This window comes from Bidens hawaiensis, unplaced genomic scaffold (genome assembly GCF_021521415.1).
Source record: "Bidens hawaiensis isolate Kalapana, Puna unplaced genomic scaffold, B.hawaiensis_p1.1 tig00028866_1, whole genome shotgun sequence".
NCBI lineage: Eukaryota > Viridiplantae > Streptophyta > Magnoliopsida > Asterales > Asteraceae > Bidens > Bidens hawaiensis.
In genome coordinates this window covers 67,364-85,576 of record NW_027494747.1, presented here as the reverse complement: position 1 = coordinate 85,576, position 18,213 = coordinate 67,364, and the positions used below count along the sequence as shown (strand labels likewise).

The 18,213-nt window shown below is 35.4% G+C and overlaps 1 protein-coding gene across 1 annotated transcript; it reads right to left on the bottom strand.

Moving 5' to 3' along the window:
- Positions 1-12,412: 12,412 nt before the first annotated feature.
- LOC143577882 (uncharacterized) lies at positions 12,413-15,867 on the bottom strand. Its single transcript, XM_077061608.1, has 7 exons — positions 15,807-15,867; positions 14,300-14,658; positions 14,063-14,199; positions 13,789-13,884; positions 13,238-13,491; positions 12,923-13,143; positions 12,413-12,841 (listed from the first exon to the last, which is right to left on the bottom strand). Exons 2-7 carry the CDS (start codon positions 14,645-14,647, stop codon positions 12,494-12,496), a joined length of 1,404 nt encoding a protein of 467 aa, XP_076917723.1. The 5' UTR covers positions 14,648-14,658; positions 15,807-15,867; the 3' UTR covers positions 12,413-12,493.
- Positions 15,868-18,213: the final 2,346 nt, after the last annotated feature.

Genomic DNA, 18,213 nt, shown 5'->3' with positions numbered 1-18,213 from the left:
ATCTGAGGCATATTACTTGCCTTTAGCATACTCCTTGTAGCAGATAGTATTGTTCTATTTCTTCGTTCTACCATGCCATTCTGTTGCGGGGAGTATGGTGCAGTAAGTTGTCTTGCTATTCCATTTTCTTTACAGAACTTGGAGAAATCTTTGGACGTGAATTCTCCACCTCTATCAGTTCTAAACATCTTCAGTTTGGTTCCTAACTCTATTTCTGTCATTAACTTAAATTCCTTAAACGTCTCAACGCTTGATCTTTTGATTCGAGAAAGTATACCCACATGTACCTTGTACAGTCGTCGACTAATAAGAAAATATACTTCTTTCCTAAATGAGTTGATGGCGAGATAGGACCACAAAGATCTCCTGAAACTAAACCTAATGGTTCAGTTGATCTAGATTCGGCTTGCCTTGGAAACGGAGATCTACTATGTTTTCCAAGCAAACATGCATCGCAGACTTGTGAGGAGTGTGAAATCCGCGGGACTCCTCTAACTAAATTCTTCCGTGTCATGTCTTTAATCGTGTTAAAGCTCATATGACAAAGTCGTGCGTGCCATAGCCATGCATTATCTTGCATACTTGCTAACAGTGAGATGGGCGTGCCAATCTTCAAATTAACTATGTAAAGTCTATTCTTCGAACGTTCGACTTTCATGAGAAGTGTTTCCTTTATGTCATACAAACGTAACTGATTGTATTCCATAACGACTTTACATCCAATTTCTGTTAGTTGCCCTAGACTCAAAATATTGCTTTTAAGAATGGGAATGTAATAAACATTGGTAACAACTCTTTGCTCCATGTTTTTGCATTCCAACAATATTGAGCCCATACCTTTAATATCTACATACGAACCATCACCAAAACGAACATTCCCACTGATCTTCTCATCTAATTCAGTGAAATGCTCTCGCGAACCGGTCATATGGTTGCTAGCACCATTGTCGAGATACCACATGCTTTCATCAGTTAACCTATAGTTACTGGGCTTGATCTCCTTTTCGTTTAAGAAAACTACTTGAGTATCAATACGGTCTTCACGGATTGCCATTAAAAGGGTCGGCTCTTCGTCCTCTTGCACTAGATTGGCCTGATCTTGTGCATGATCCTTTTGAGAGCAATTTGAAGAATAATGTCCAAGTTTGCTACATTTGTAACATCTAACCTTACTTGTGTCACTAGTGAACTTCCTTCTATTTTGGTTAGAATCTTTGGACAGGTCTAGAGTGGAATCTTCCCGGGATGATGATGGTGTAAACCGTCCACGGCCTCGGCCTTGTGGATTGAACCCCCTACTTCCTCGTCTTGCATTTGATTGTCCACGGCCATGATTACCGTCATGCCGTGTGAACATCAACTTATCCTGATTTTCAACTAGACTTCCTTTCTTTGACTTGATTCGTTCCTCGAAAGTTTTAAGTCTTCCGATGGTTTCGTCTAAAGTCATTTCATCTAAATCCGAGTACTGTTCTATTGATGCTACTATTTGGATGAACCTTTCGGGCACGGAGTTAAGTAACTTACGTACTAGGGTTGATTCATCAAAAGTTGATCCTAAACCATTTGCTCTAGAAACTATGGCGTTCAACTTAGCGGTGAATGAATCAATAGATTCATCTTCTTTCATTTGCAACAATTCGAATTCGGATTTTGGGTTTGTAACCGTGCCTTTTGCACACGATCTACTCCTACGTGTCTAGTTTTCAACGTGTCCCGTATTTCTTTTGCACTTTTGCACTTTGCAACTTGCAACATCAAATCTTCGGGTAATGATTGAAAAAGATAGGCGGTGGCCGTCTTATCTTTCTTCACATCGGGTTCTGTGGTTTCAAGCGGTTCAATCATTTCCCAAAGGCCATTTGCCTCTAATATGGTCTTGATACGTATTGCCCAAACCGTATAATTTGTCGGTTTTAAGATTGGGCATTGAAAACTAGAAAGTGTTGCCACTTCCTTGTAATGTATCACGGGACCACTCTGATTTGTGTTTGACATACTAACAATTTTCATCAACAATTCAATTCTAACGGGGAATCCTATAAATCACTATGTTTTCCAAACAAACTACTGGTTTCTATAATAATCCAACAACAAACGAAATTCTATTGTCTAACAATCTGTGACAAAGAATTAAAAAATATGGATTAATAAACCTGATGATGATGATGATGTCGGGTTCTGATGTGAAGAAAAAAAAATCAGATTCTGATGCAGATATTTGGATTTTGTCTTCAACAAAATATTCTGATGCAATTATGATTTCCTTTGTGATCTTGATTCCAATTTTGACTTTCCAAAATAACTAGCGATGATCACCGAGCCAATTTCTGATTTAATTCCAATTTTGACTTTGACCAGCGATGAACAGTGGGTTTCACAAAAAAAACGATCCTCTTTGATTCTGGATTCCGACTAACGATTCCTTGTTCCAATTAACCGTAATTGTAGGGTTTAATTCCAACAATAAATTGAAATTGTTGAAACGAGTCTGGGAATTAACAATCGCGAGTGGGAAATCACCAATTAATTCAATTGATTTGGGTTTCCTTCAATAACTGGGATTGAAAAACGGTTGGGACAGAGACGATTCTTCAATCTTTTGTGCGTGCAATCAGGGTAACGGACGAGGGGTTGAACAATTGTTGATAATCCTATGCTCTGATGCCAATTCTTGACAGGAATTGATAAACAAGATCGATTATATCAACGAATTGATCAAACAAAATCTGTATATTGATAATGAATATTGTGGGTTCGTTACATCAGAATGAAGATACATACAGACTTCTGTTTATGCATACATACAACTATAGACAAATGACATGTTTGACCCTTATAGTTTGTTTACATTAACATATTAAACTAAAACATAATATAAATAATAAATGACTAAAATGCCCTTTCGGTTGTGAGTGATTATTTCCAACAACCATGTTGTAAAATGTGAGTTGGCAATCTTAAGTGATCGTGGTTGGGTAGCTAGCTGTTGCGTATTGAATGTCCACACGCACACAACTTTGGCAAAATTTTGCCTCGGTGTTAGGTAAACGCAATGTAGATGTGTGCGCCGTGTCGTTACCTTCTCCATGTGAGGATTTGTAAAACCCCCGACCGTTGTTGGTCTTTGGCAAGTTGGTGAGTGTTTCATTTCGTATGTAATCAAAATTACTCTCGTTTGTATAGCTACGGTATGACAAAGCACTGAATCTGGTATTGTCCTTTCTGATAGGTTAAGATCTGAGTATAGTCTTCTGCTATACTTGTTGATATAAACGAAAAGATCAATCGATGTTGGTCAGGAGGAATTCCTTCCTTGTCTTGGATCTTAGCCTAGACGTTGTCGATGGTGTCTGAACTCCAAACCTTAAGAGTATTGGCAAAGCTTGAATGAAAATGCGTCGTCGACTTGGGGGGGGGGGGTTGGTTCTGAATATGTAGTTAAAAAAAACATAAAGCATGGGGACGTGTCAAATTTCGGTCGAAAACGGGTAAATTTACACTTCGTATAAAAAATAACGAGCGAAGACGAATAAATTTACACTAGTTAGTAACAAAATAGTGGGGCCTTGGACCCCAGTGTTACACTAAGCTATGCCCCTGCTCGAGAGTGATGGTCTTACCCTCTTACCGGTAAGAGTCTTACTGTTGAAAAGCATAAAAGTGACAATACGTAACTTAACATGACAAGTTCTCACAAGCCCTAGATTATATACAATCATTAACCTTCTGCACATAACTTTTAACTAATCTAACAAACTATTAACAATAAATCTAAACAACTTTTGCAAATTACTAGTAACTTATACTAACTTTGCTAACTTGTAACCAACATTGACTTCGCTGAGAATATATATATGCAATCATTAAGCATCTCCACATAAATTTAACTAATCTAACAATAAATATAAACAACTTTTGCTAGTAACTAATACTCCATCCGTCCCATTATAAGTTTTCACATTTCTTTTTTTATTTGTCCCATTACAAGTGTCCAGTTTTAAAATTTATTAGCCAATTTCTAAATTTACCCTTAAACACACACAACTAACATTAATAAACAATATTGATGGAGACACTTTTCAAGGACAATATTGTCATTTGGTAAGAAAAACCGGCCCAACTGCCCAAGAGAGAGTAAACCCAAAGTAGGATTTTAGCCCCCTTGGTCAAGAACTTCCAATTAACTTTAATGGACTGTGCCAAATTTCTTATCATAATTTACATGTAGTTTCTTATGTATATTCTTTAGAGTTTTAGTTATTGATGTAATTCATGTGTAAAGTATCATGTTTTAGTTTCGGAGTTTATAATAAAATTAGTTGTCATGTAAGTTTTATTCTAATAATTTATCTGTCAATAGAAATAGAAACCAATTTTTTAAGGTCCTGTATTTGCTTTAAGCTCCCAAAATGGTTAAACCACCCTGACATGACAACTAATAACTCACAAGTCCATCATCCACCACACATAATGCATATCAATAAAATTAGTTAACCCTAGATAAAATTCATAATAGAAATCAATAAGGAAAACACTGAATATAATTTCATCTAAAACAGAATACCAAATTATATTGAATTATTGAAAGATCTAACCATCTAAGCAAAACGCTAAATAATTGTGTAACTTTTAGATGTAATTAAACGTAAAATAGTAAAACCTAAGCTTATTCTAAGCGTTATGCTTTAATTTTATACATAACCAGAATCATAATCCAAAAACTGCAAGATCTATACCGAAAACCGACACGCACCAAATATATGAAGCCTGCATCTTCGATCTACTAATGTCGATGAGAGGCTGAGGGAGCTGGTTTTGATAATGTTAAGGAAGAAAGAAAAAATGCAAGAAGGAAGAAGTGGAAGTTAAAAGTTAAAGATGTACTTCTGAAGGAAAGAAAGTTGTCATATATATAAACATAGTATACATTATACGACCACACACCACTATGGTGTTTGGGGGACCCACATTATTTAAACCATTATATCATGATAAAACATGAGAACGTAGGAAATAACATTAATCTATAAAAATATGAGAACGTAAGGAATAATACCAACTACAATACCAATCTACATAAACAATGATTTATATTAACAAAGAAAAAAAATCTAAAAATTACAACAAAAGAATCAAAATCAAGAACAAAATAATAACAGCAAATACCAACAAATATTTATAACAGCAAAAGAAAAAAATCTAATAACAACAACAAAATATAAATCAACACATACTTATAACGTATAATCGAAAATTAGCAAATACGAATAAAAAATATCAGCAAACACCTATAAAAATAAACCTAATGATAACAGCAAATTGGTTCTCACTATTTTCATGTTAAAGATAAAATGTATTTGATCCGGTTTCATGATATTTTGTATATAGAGATTATATTTTAATGTAATGTAAAATGTGAGATGCTCTAATATTTATTTAGTTTATATAACTTATAACCTTTTAATGCTTATTTCTAATTTTAAAATCTTTTCAACTCTATAACAACATATTAGAATAGTCATAAGGAAACTCAATCCATTAAATTTTGAAAGTGTATAGGTGACATTCCATTAAAATTTATTGGGTTGTATGTATTGTTCATCTTCTTTTTATGGTGTAAGCGAACGAAGGCGAGTCTAATCAACTTCATGCATGAAGCAATTATGAAGTTTGAAACTCAATTTCATGCTCTCGCTTGTTTTGGTTGAGAATTTTAAGCTCAGATCAACAAAATGATAACATTAACAACATTTGTATTGCTCAACTTAATTATGTACTACTAAGTCTCTATAGCGATGAGATAAACGCGCATATAAGCATCGTTAAAAATCTAAAGCTACACAAACTTGATATGATTTATGGATTTTATTAATAATATAACATGAAAAAGACTAGCTAGATGCATATGCATTTCCATGAAAATGACTTCTACAATTATTGTACTATCAGCTACTGGTTGTTTTTGTTTCTATATATTTATGTAGTTATTGAACTCTTGTGTGCATCCACCTAACTAACTGGTACCACTGATTCCTTTAATAATGTTTTTCTATTTATAGACAACAAGATTAAAAGCGATTATTCCTTGGCGTTGTAACCAACTCTATAAATATTTTGCTTGATTTAAAAATTCTAAAATTACAATAAAAGTATTTAAAAAATTGTCCGAAACTCTCTTTACAACAAGATACAATTAATAGGCATGCTATGCATAAACATATTTTGACATCGGTTTCTTATTTGTTATTCTAATTTTCTTTAAAGTGTGTTTAACCGCATAAGTTAATTCTCTCCCTTTCGTCTGTCGCCTGTTGACGCTTAAATGTGTTTGCCATGGGTCTAGATTCTGATTCTTTAGACTTAAAGATGAGGTTATGATTAAATGTTAATTCAAGAGTTCACATATTCATGTTAGTGTATAATGTATATATTCAAGTGTGTACGAGTGTTCTTATTGATGTTTTTCATAATATTTAGCAAATATTTAATTTTAAAAAGTCACTTTTTTAAACTACGTGTTCGGTGGGCAACTTCCTGTAATTTCACATTATATTTTCTTTTTGAAAAATAACAATCACAAACTTATGTCAATTATTTTAGACCAGGTGTAGTCGTAAAGCTTCACATCCAGGGGTTATGCGCCACGTGGCGCCCAGTCAGAGTTATGGTTTTGTACAAAACAGGCTGTAGTCATAACTCTCCACATCCAGGGGTTATGCGCCACGTGGCGCCCAGTCATTATAATTTTATTTGTTTTTTTTAAATAATAATTCATTTAAATAAATTAACATAAAATTAAAATTACATTAAACTTCCAAATAAAAAATACATTAAACTAAATTAAAAAAAAATACATCAAATTAAAATAAAAAAAACATAAATAATACTAATAAAACTAAAACTCATTTATATTTTTCTAAAATTTCCGCTCGTCGATTGGCTTTTAGATATTGGACTATCGGGTCGTCTTCGGATAGCTCGTTTGATAAAATCTCGATGTCTTTGTCCATCTCATTCCTTCGAAGTAGGTCGATGGCGTCCAAATTTACTTGAAGTCGTTGGTTCCAAGTTGGTGTAAATCTTGGAGTCGAGAGTTCATTAATTGGAATTGACTTTCCAATTCGGGATTCGAACCCGTTGCCGACGACGAACCGGCCCCTTTCCCCTTTCCTTTGCCTTTGGTTCTTCTACCCCCCCGGCCGAGGCATGTCGGTAGTATTCACGGGGTCATTATCGCTTAAGTTGAAGTTTCGAGCGTCGGAACGGGGCGTGTCTGGATCAACCGAAGATGATGTTTTAGACTTTTTTTTACGCGGACCACCTTCGGCTTTGGCTTCGGCATCCAACACCAAGCCCCATTTTGGGTGAAACCTCAAGAGGTCTTTCCAAATGCCAAAGTAGTTGAAGGTCCCGCCGACCTTATGTTGAAACTCAACCAATGCGTTATCCATGACTTCCGCGTCCGAGACACCGCTACTCCTAGTTCGATTCATTTGAGAGAAAACCGTATGGAAAGCCATGCATTTGGTGTTTATGTCGCCCCATTTCGACAGTAACGAATCTTTTTCTCGACGCGAGTCCCCGCCAAGGTTGTGAAACCTCTCTATAATTTTGTGCCAAAATACCCCCCATTTTTTGATAGTTCGCTAAAAAAATAAAAACATTACAAGTTTAATGTTTGTTATAAGAAATTTTAAAAAAATATATATGCATTTTAAAAACCTACCGCATTTGGCATCTTCCGATATTTGGCACCAAGCACGAGCACATAGTACGCACTCGTCGATACTCCACGATATCACCATCTTTTTAATCCGAGGTTCGCCGGCGGGCTTCTTTGCGTGTTTTTTCGAACGTCCGCGTTGGCTCGAACCGCCCTCGGGTTGTGTCTTCGGCACGAACTCGACCTCGGGTTGGGTCTCCGGGGCGGGTTGGGAACCCGAACCCGCAAAAATGTTTGTCATTGGGTTTTGGAAACCGGGCACCGCATTTGGCATAGAGTTTTGTTGAAGTGCAAAGTACGCGGCCATTTGCGGGTCATACATTTGCGGGACGGGTACGGTTGGTGTCGGGGCGGTAGATTGGTTCGGTTGTGGATTTTGGTTGGCTTGAAGGGCATATTGACCGAAACCGAGAATATTTTGGTTGTTGTTTGGAAACATGATGGTAGAAATATTAGTGTAAAAGATATAAATATTTGTGTAAATTGGTAGATTGGAAGGAATGTGTTAAAAAATATAAGTTTGGTTTGTTTATATAGTATAAATATAATTAATTTTTTTTTTTAAACTCCAACGGCTCCAAACCAACGGTAACTTTTTTGATCCGCGTGCCATTCTCGCGTTTTAGATACAACGCGCAAAAAAAAATTCAACATAACGCAGGGGGGCGGTGTACCCCCCGCGTTATAGCCCATAACGTCCGACACAACGTGCCACTACACCTGGTCTTACTTACATGCTTCTTCTAGGCACCTTCCTTGATAATAACTTTTTGTTGTTTTATCTTAAACTGTAATAATATTACGCTATTATTACTTACAATACTTAAAATTCTATTCACTAAAAACAACTAAACGCGTATTGATTTTTTCTTATTATGAAAGTTGCATACCTTTCTGATCTTGTAATTGGTTTGGTGTTTTTATATTTTGTTATTAAAGGATGAAGTTAATAAAGGTATTTACATGTAGTTTCAAAGTTGATAAGAACTAAGAGAGGACCGCGGACGGTGTAAGTGATCATCACTTGATCACTTGGCTACTTCTCAAGAAATATTCCCGCTATTCTTTTCGATCGCATTCATGATCACCGCATCACGAAAACCACCCATCTTCCCGTGATAGATGTGGTTGGGGACTTGGGGTGGTATTCCGTGATCACCACCTAATCACTTGGCTCCGTCGTGAACCCCCCCCCCCCCCCCCCCCAAACCCCAACCCCACAACAATTAGATATGAACAACTTTATTGACACTATCATTTAATCCATCTAAATCATCTTTAACCCATTACCAATATTTTTTGCTTATTAATTAGTTCAACATATGACATAAACTTGCTTAATTACTTAAAACCTCAAATTCTTATATTTTCATACTTCAACATTAATGAACCTTTGGTGATTCTAGCTACAATATGCATTTAAGTAAACCCTTTCTAACTTAAATAACTACCATCTCCATACTTCATCAAATAAATTAACATGCATTCAAGAATCATTCAAAAGCTACACAACAAAACTATGTTTGACCTTATAGGCAGCTGCCTTATCTTCCCTAGTTGATGTTCAACTTAGATTAGCCTCAATTGTATGATTTCGAGTATCCTAGAAGAAAAAAAACACAAAACCAATTTTTTTTAATTACAATGCTAAAATTAAAACAATATATTCTTCTTTGCTTATAACATAAAAAATCAAATAATAAACTAATCTAACTCGATAAAACAATTCAAAAGAAGAGTAAAACCAACTAGAACCACAATCGTATTCAATCGGCCATGTTTGGTTGTTCGATTACGGTTGCTATTAGTAATAAACGGATAACATAAATTAATAATAAACAATCGATCCATAATAGTTAGAATGACAAAAGTCGATTAGAGCCAGATTCTAATAAGTTTAGTGGTTAAAACTTAGCCTATTATAAATAAAAATATATTTAATTTCAAAATTAAAATTTTATTCGGGTTTTTTGGGTTGACCCAAATGTTATATATCAAACCCGAGAACCAACCCGAATTACATCGGTTTGGGTTCGGGTTAGTCTTTTCTCGGGTTCGGGTTTTTTTGGGTTGGGTTTCGGGTAAAGGTGACAGCCCTAGTCGCGTGTCGCCCAGTCAGTTAGAAGATGAATTGTATTTTAGAGATGTAGTGGTGTGAGCGAAATTGAAAAAGATATGTTACAATTTTAGTGGTTATATGAATAAAATTGAGATGGGCCCATTATTTCTCCACCAAGAAATATTTCTCTTTCCACCCACTTCATGGTCCACTTCTCAAGTGCGGGACGTTGTTCCTCCCCATTCTCCCTCCAATTTTGTTCTACTTCTCCACCACTACAGGTGGTCTTAGAGCAATGCTATGGGAGATGGTCAAAACTTATTTGCAAATCACGCTGAAGTTTTTGTGCTACTTTTTCGTAAAACCAAACAAGAGTCGCATTTGCCTGTTTCACTTCATGTATCGCAAAAAGAAAAGAGACGAGTCATTATAATTGATTATTGAACGTTATAATGTGTAATCCAAATCCAATTTTCTAGTATGCATAGCATATTAATACTCAGTTGAATGTTATCATGTGATTGAGTTCAATGAGTTGTCATGAATTGAGAATTAAACATGTGATTGAGTTCAATGAGTTGTCATGAATTGAGAATTAAACTGTCGGAAAAATACCAGCTCAGGCACAAAGTAACTTACGCAAACTAGTGAATTATAGTTAGACACTCATCCATATAAAAAAAACATACTAGAGTATCGTATTTATATAAATCAAGTAGGGAACTTGAATTTATCTGAACAAAACTTATGATGAGACTTCATCCATAAGTTCATGTGTTTGTATTATTGTATAGAACTAAATACTTATTCTAAGAATAACATTGAATCAATATCACTATGAGTCTTTGACGAATCTTCATTATCGACACATCGCTTGCATTTAAGAATAATATCATCATATCTAAAAGAAGAAACTCTATCTTCGTCAATTTTCCCCATCCCAACACTGGAACTCCCAGGCCGCGATGCACTTGACTGCATGCGTTGAATCATGTACAACTCAAAGTTGGTTAGCTTAACATTAGTGGCTTTGCCACCTATAGCAGGAGCGGATATAGATCTAACGAGGGGTCCCTCTGGCGATGGGTCATAGTCGGGTAGAATACCTGTGGTGAAGCTCCTAGGAAGCCGGTGAGAATTGGGGAGGACTTCCACCATGGTCCTCAAAGGCCTATTGTACGCATTTGTGAAGTTGATCACACCTTTAACGTATAGATCAAGGATTTTGGATATAGCTCTTACGGGTGCTTTGATGATCCTCCCCATGTTTACTGGTCTTTTGTTCCTACCCATGTTTACCGGCCTTTTGTGACCCGAATCTCGGGTCATCATGGATATATGTTTTAGAAAACAATTTGATGTGTTAATAAAGAAGGGGTTATTTGTGGATATTAAGGAAGCGGTATTCGTTTATAAATAGGGAGGAAGTGAATGCAATGTACTGTGGAGTATTTGAAGGATATTCAACCTTAAAAGACTTTTACCAAACTTTAGATGACTTGAATATTTTGATTATTTTCCTTGGACTTCATACTAGACTTCCGTATTTGACAGGTTCAACTTTTCTTTTTTTCCAAATGCAAATATTAATTCACTCCTAAATTACACCAAATTTACTCCTTGCTTATGATTAAACCCAAGGCCTCCTATCTAAAAGTCTCGCACCTCTACCATGTGGGCTAGTTGCATGATGACATTTGACAAGTTTAACTACAACATAAATAAAGAGTATATACAGCAAACAGTAAACATAAATTAAACCATGTTTGTCTTGAGGGTGATGATCAAATGTCTGCAAAGCATACTAAGACTTATGTTATACCCAGATATTACTAATATAATACTTATTAAATGGCTTCTAGCCTATTAGTATCACAGTGTTAGAAAAACATGTCCTATTCAAGTGTTGAGTTTTGAGTCTTGTGGTTAATGAAAGATTAGGTAAGAGTAAGTTTAGAATTTGTATAAGTTAGCGGTTAAACAAAAGTCAATATAATAATATAATACAGCAAGAGCTGAAAATCATGTTTACACCCTTTCTAAAAAGATTTCTATATGGGTAAATCATCAAAACTAAAATTATATCATTTTGTCCAATCCAGCATTATAAGATCGTCCTGCTTGTCAAAAAACTCACTATATAACTTCCAAGTATGATCCAAAATTTGGTGCTTTTCCCTAACATTTCAACCACCGAGCAAACTCGAGGGGTGGGAGGCGATTTGCGCCATACAAATGAGTACCCAAATAGACGTTGCAGACTCACAAGATGCTATTAAATGAGCGGTGCCTCACTTGCCATTATATAGTATAACAAAACAAGAGTCCATGTGTCACATGCCTCAGTTTATAGCTCAAAAAATTGATTATTCATTATCAAACGTTTAATCCGCACTACGCGTTTTGTAGGTATTTTAAGATGTAGTCAAATGTCATCAAATGGTTGGGTTCAATGAACCGAGTTAGGAAATAAGAATTGAAACTCACCCGGATAAGTTATAGGTCAAGAGTAAAAGCGAAAATGTATATGCATTTCAAAGAGAGATCGTCTTTATACACGTATATTATGGGTCGAATGGGGGCAGTCTTTTTATCTGCATCAGTTAGGTCATATGACTCATATCATAGAAAACCGCAAAATATGTTGGTACTGAAACCAATTGTAAAATATATCCAAACACCATATAGCCTAGATGACAAAAGTGGTTTCAAGAACCACTTCTGTTGTACAAGTGAGGAAGCATAGAATGGTGATAACAAACTGCTAAAATGAAAACAACACATACCCATATCAGTAAACCACCCATGACAGTCTTCGTATGCTCCCGATTAGTATCTAAGCTGGAACCAACATAAAGCTCAGTATCGGAAGATGCACCGTTTCGATGAAGGTCAACGTGAGTCTTTTCACCAACAGTCGCCACCACATTTGCACATTTAGGGCAAGAACAGTTGCCACCAAGAAAAGGTGGTAATTGTTCAAGGTATCTGGCAAGAACCTCTCGGTAGTCGTCTCCCACAATCATTAACTTTTGTTGTGTCCTTGGCTTCAAAACCTGAAACCCGTATACAAACATTTTTATTTTAATCTTTCTGTGATAATGATTATGAACAGGTACAAAATCTAACATGCTTACTTGGAATAGAGTTTGAGTGATGACTCGGGCAACAGAGGGGAGGCGTACAACGAGTAAAGACCCGAGCCGGTTTGGGTAATGATCTTGAAGAAGTACAGCACAGGATCTGAATGTTTTTACCGGGATTCCAAAAGGCGAGAGTCCATCACAGTCCATCAAAACGGTAATTTGCGAATGTTCCGTGTCAAGCAAGCTTAATACTCCATATTCCACTTGGGAAACTGAAATAAATATGATATTATACTTTTTGTTAACCACCTAACTTGTTGGAAATAGGATTAAAGGGAAGGCAATATGATCCACTGAACTGCATACCAACTGCTCTAACAAACTGTTCTTGGCCACTTGAAGCCAAATCAGCTGCTAGTCCAATGCGCATAATGAGGCAAGGTCGTTGCATTGTATCAGATCCATGCCAAAAGACGAGATTGGCCCAAGCCTCAAGCTCTTGTGGTGAAAAGAGGCGATATGTCTGCCTCCAACGAATAGTCTTCTTAACTGACGATATAAACAATGCAAAGTCACCTTCAGATACGGCATAGAACCTACGGAGATCATCCTCAGTTATCCTGAAACAATCATCCAACATATGAGAAAAAAGCATCTCACAACCAAAATACATTATGAGATATTACAGTGTTTCATTATAGCATTAGGAGACTACAGGAATACAAGTCAAACTGAAAAAAAAATGGAATTGGACCTGTAATAATGTAGTCCGCAGCTATGTGAATTTTGATAAATAACAATTTTATTCTAAATAGTCATTAATCAGAAGCTAATTCAGAAGCTAATTGATCTAATTCTTCAAAACCAATCATGAACTAAAACACGTAATGTAAACTTTATTAAAAAAGTCACGGTACCTTTCTGGAACAGTAAGACCGTCCTTATCAAGTTCTGCATAGAGTTCCATCAACCAATCTTCCACAACAACACTTCTAGAAACCTTTTCGGCAGGCCTGTGTACTCAAACATATGAGATATGTAAGATTTTAAACTTACGCACAATCCTAGTTTCATTTTATCCTGATCACAATACATATTCAAAATCAAAATTAAACCAATATCATATCACCAAACTAACTAATTTGATGCCGTTTTTAGCAGCTGGAAAACTAAAAACTAAGAATTGCATACCTTGTGTCATGTGTGACCAATTGTGAAGATAACTCCCTGAGCTCGGCACCTGAACCACTGAGTGTTCCTTTTGGGGAGTCCGATTCACTAAATAAACCAGTTGCCAGTGAGAGGAACAACAATGGCTTTGATAACGTCTGAAAGGAGATTATTAAGCAATCAAATGACCCAAATCAATATCAGTCTATTAAATTTAAACAATGGTACCAAAGTGTAAATATATGAAAAAAATCTAACCTGCATTCCTTGAACCAAACCAGTGAAAGGGGCCCATTTCTGGATCCATTTAAACGGTGGACAACAGAGAATTTGCAGGGCCTGAAGCCCACGCCAGATAAACGGGCAGTGGGCTGATGAGAACCTTCTAACAATCTCTAGGGTTGCGGTTGTCAAAAGAAAGACTCCAACATCCCCAGCACTATTGGCCACCAAGTTTACTTTCAATGAAGTAGCACATTTAATCGTCTTCTTTGAATACTTGTTTAATACCAAACCAAATAAACGACTTTTGGGCAGATTCTGAGTAGCTGTTACTCTCAGCTCTACCTTCTTATTTGTATTCAAAAGGCGTAATGTCTCCCCCATCACTTCACATCCTTCATAAAACCATAAACTTCATTCACACAATCAATGTTAGTAATTCAACAACCTAATATATCACATAATATTTTGATATAGCACACATGTTTCCTTTTAACTAATAAACATCATTGGCATGACTAGCATCATAGATTCCAATTCTAACATTATTTAGTTACAATTGTACATTATTCATTTTCACCAAAGACTAATAATTTTCCCGAAGGCTGTAAACAAACCAAACATTAGACGAACTGTTTGGCGGTAAGTTCGTTTATGCAGGCTCGTTTAATAAATGAACGGAAATGAACAACAAATTCCGTTTGATTAGCTAAATGAACGAACACAAACAGAAGCCATGCTCGTCCGATTGTGTTCGCGAGCGTTCGATCATGTGTTCGTTTGCATCCGTTTATGCGCGTTAATGTTGTTCATTAAAAGTTCTTAATATTCTTTAATGGCTTTCTTAATCTCATTATAAGTATTTAAGCAAAAACACTAACTATACAATAAAAAATATACATGACTATTATATGTGATTAATGTATATGTAAATTAACATATACGAATGTTACAAAAAACGCCAACACAAACTTGCTAGCCGGACCGAACCACTGACCATGCTCAGGTAGCCAAATCAAATAAAACAGTGCTGTGTTCATTAATGTAGGTTCGCCTGTGTTTGTGAACCGTTCACGAACAAGTTCATTTCTTAATGAACAAACGCGAACACGAACATGAACAAGGCCTTGTTCGGTTCGTTCCGTTTACAGCCTTAATTTTCCCTAACTCGTCCTGGTTCGAATAAATGTATCAAAGTAAACAACACAAATCCAACAATTCTACAAACTAGAAACATATTCTCAGAAATCACAGGTAAAATTTGCATCAACAACAAGTCTAATCACATCCTGACTATTATCTCTATCATGATTATTATCCGTATAATAATAATCTGAAACTATGTTGAATAGTAGCCCTAATTGCTCCATTCGTTTCAATTACGAAGGTCCGTTTCGCAAAACCTAGCAAATTAAATTAATATTCCACGTAGATTGGAGAGTGAATTACGGATAATGGAAGAATATTATTATTATTATTGTTCAAATAATTACACGAAACCTAGATAGATAATAATTGATAACAGGTGCAGTGATGTTGTTACCTTGAGAGCAGTTTGTCGTCAATGGCGGTGTACGATTTATTCGGACATTATTATTATTATTATTATTATTATTATGACTAGTTTGATAATGAGAATCCGTGTGGATCAAGATAACTATTTGGGTCCCGACCCATTTTTAATACGAGTCGGATCTTCTAGTTTAGTCCACTTTGGCAACTCTTTGATGAATTATTCCGGGTTAACGATGGGTAAGATCGTCTTTTCATGGTTCTTTCGTTATCGGATATTGAAAATGAAATATAAGTCCATCTCAAGATATTTTCATACATTATCTAAAATGTAACATGAAAAAGATTATAAATATGTAATATTAGTGTTTTCATGTAGTAAAATGGGTTGACATGTAAAAGATAAACGGGACTCGGATAATAAAGACATAATTCAACAAAATTTAGTTGTTGTATGAGAAAGATTATAATACTCCTTTTCACTTCTAGACCTCAACACGTGGTTTCTTTGAACTTCATTTGATGAAATTGGGCCAAAGAAACGCGCGGCAGCTAGCGCTAAATTGGCGATAATTTGGACAATTAGCTCAATTAGTATAAGCATGGATGGGAAAACTATATGATACGTGAAGAGTCAAAATGTCAAATGATGGGTAAATAGTACATAAAAAGTAACAAATAATACGTTTAAATGTGATTCAGACCCAGTAACACTTATATTTACTAGATGTATAAAACAAACCTAATAAAACATTACTAATGCAGCGGTGAAACGATAACGAAGATCGATTCACGTTGATTCTAAGGATACCCGTGAAGAACTTCACACAACTCCCAAATCCCACCCAAAGGTCAAGGGGAGCTTCGTGGGCCAAGTTATACTCGTTTTCGTGGGCCACCATTGGAGATACGATCATGGGTCTTCAAATATAACATGGGCCCGTTCTTCAATACTTGAGCCTTCATCAATTACCAACATCAGTATTTAACAATTATTCTCAATTGAATGTCATTTTTTTTATTAATGATGCTTATGCATTTAGGACGTGGGTTATCTGCAAAGTGACGTGTGTGTATGCATACATGTTACGATGAGAACATGCTTGTAGGCTAATTATTTGAGTGTGGCTGTGTGGGAATATGATAGTACACAAATAATTTCAAGGGGACAAGGGCCTAACTACATGTTGTGAGGGACATGGTTACTAAATATATCCCTAGCTTTAATGCTATTTTGTTGAGTTGTAACTAGGACGTCTTAATGCACATTGCTAATTCTTAATTACGCATTTAAGCATTCAATGTTGTCAATCAATCAGCTCAACCTAACTTTGAACACCGTGATTGACTGGATTCATATTCATTGACAATGGTTACAATTTTACGATCAAACGTTGGAATCAATAACAACTAATTTAATAAAAATTAGTGTTACTACATCATTCCAGGGTTCAGTGACATATGTGGCGTCACCTAAAGATATATCTCTTGCTGTTACGAGAGAGAGAGAGAGAGAGAGAGAGAGAGAGAGAGAGAGAGTATGACATAAAAACGTGATATCTAGAATACTTGAGACAAGTACAAGACCACATATAAGATTAATTTTAAAATTTTCTGGTTTTGAGGCAGTAAAGATTAGGTGATATCCGTGTGATTACACGAATATATTAATGTATTATATAAACAATGAAAATTCAACAATTTGTATGTTATATTTGTTAAAAACCTGAAATTATTAAAAGTATGGTTGAGAGTTTGATATTTAAGGTCGTATTTTAGATGAGTTTAAGAAGTCACATTTCATTTCAATGGATTAACTTAAGCCATATCGATATTAGGTACCTAACGTATATAAGACATAATTTTATAATCAATTATGCAATTGTGATTACTCTTATTCATCTGGTTGGCATGTCTACTCTTTATCTAATATTGCTCTCAAATCTTTTCACCGGGTAGCCTTTATTATACGTATGGTTATCTACGAGTACTTGCATTAATGAAGAACCTTTTTTCCTATTTTGTTAAATAAAATTTAAGCACTTATTTTTTAAAACATCAATCAACATTAGTATTTTCGAAAACAAAATCACTCATTAGTCAATCTTATATTCTTCTGCACATTGGTCACGTTAGAATAAACAATTACTTGAATACATTAATTTTTATTTTCATATTAATTTATAACTTTTTAACACAAGAGAGAAGTAATAATTGACTGAAACCTCCTCTGGTCAAAGCATTGGAAACCTCAAAAACCGTACATCATCCACGAGGCATAAAGTCATTCAAACGAATAAACATGCCACACAAAACCAAACCACTCCTAGTCCTCACACAAGCCACACAAGTCCTTTATGTTTGCAAGCTATTTTAATGGTTGTCGTTTAGCAAACATAATGGCAGATTACATCTCTTACGTTTAAAAATTCTATCAC

What these genes read in the sequence shown, in the direction of transcription:
- LOC143577882 (XM_077061608.1), bottom strand. Translation starts at nt 14,647, where the DNA reads ATGGGGGAGACATTACGCCTTTTGAATACAAATAAGAAGGTAGAGCTG. An exon ending in TTGGTCACACATGACACAAG is followed by an intron (nt 13,885 to 14,062) that starts GTATGCAATTCT and finishes TTGAGTACACAG; the next exon opens with GCCTGCCGAAAAGGTTTCTA. An exon ending in TCACTCAAACTCTATTCCAA is followed by an intron (nt 12,842 to 12,922) that starts GTAAGCATGTTA and finishes TACGGGTTTCAG; the next exon opens with GTTTTGAAGCCAAGGACACA.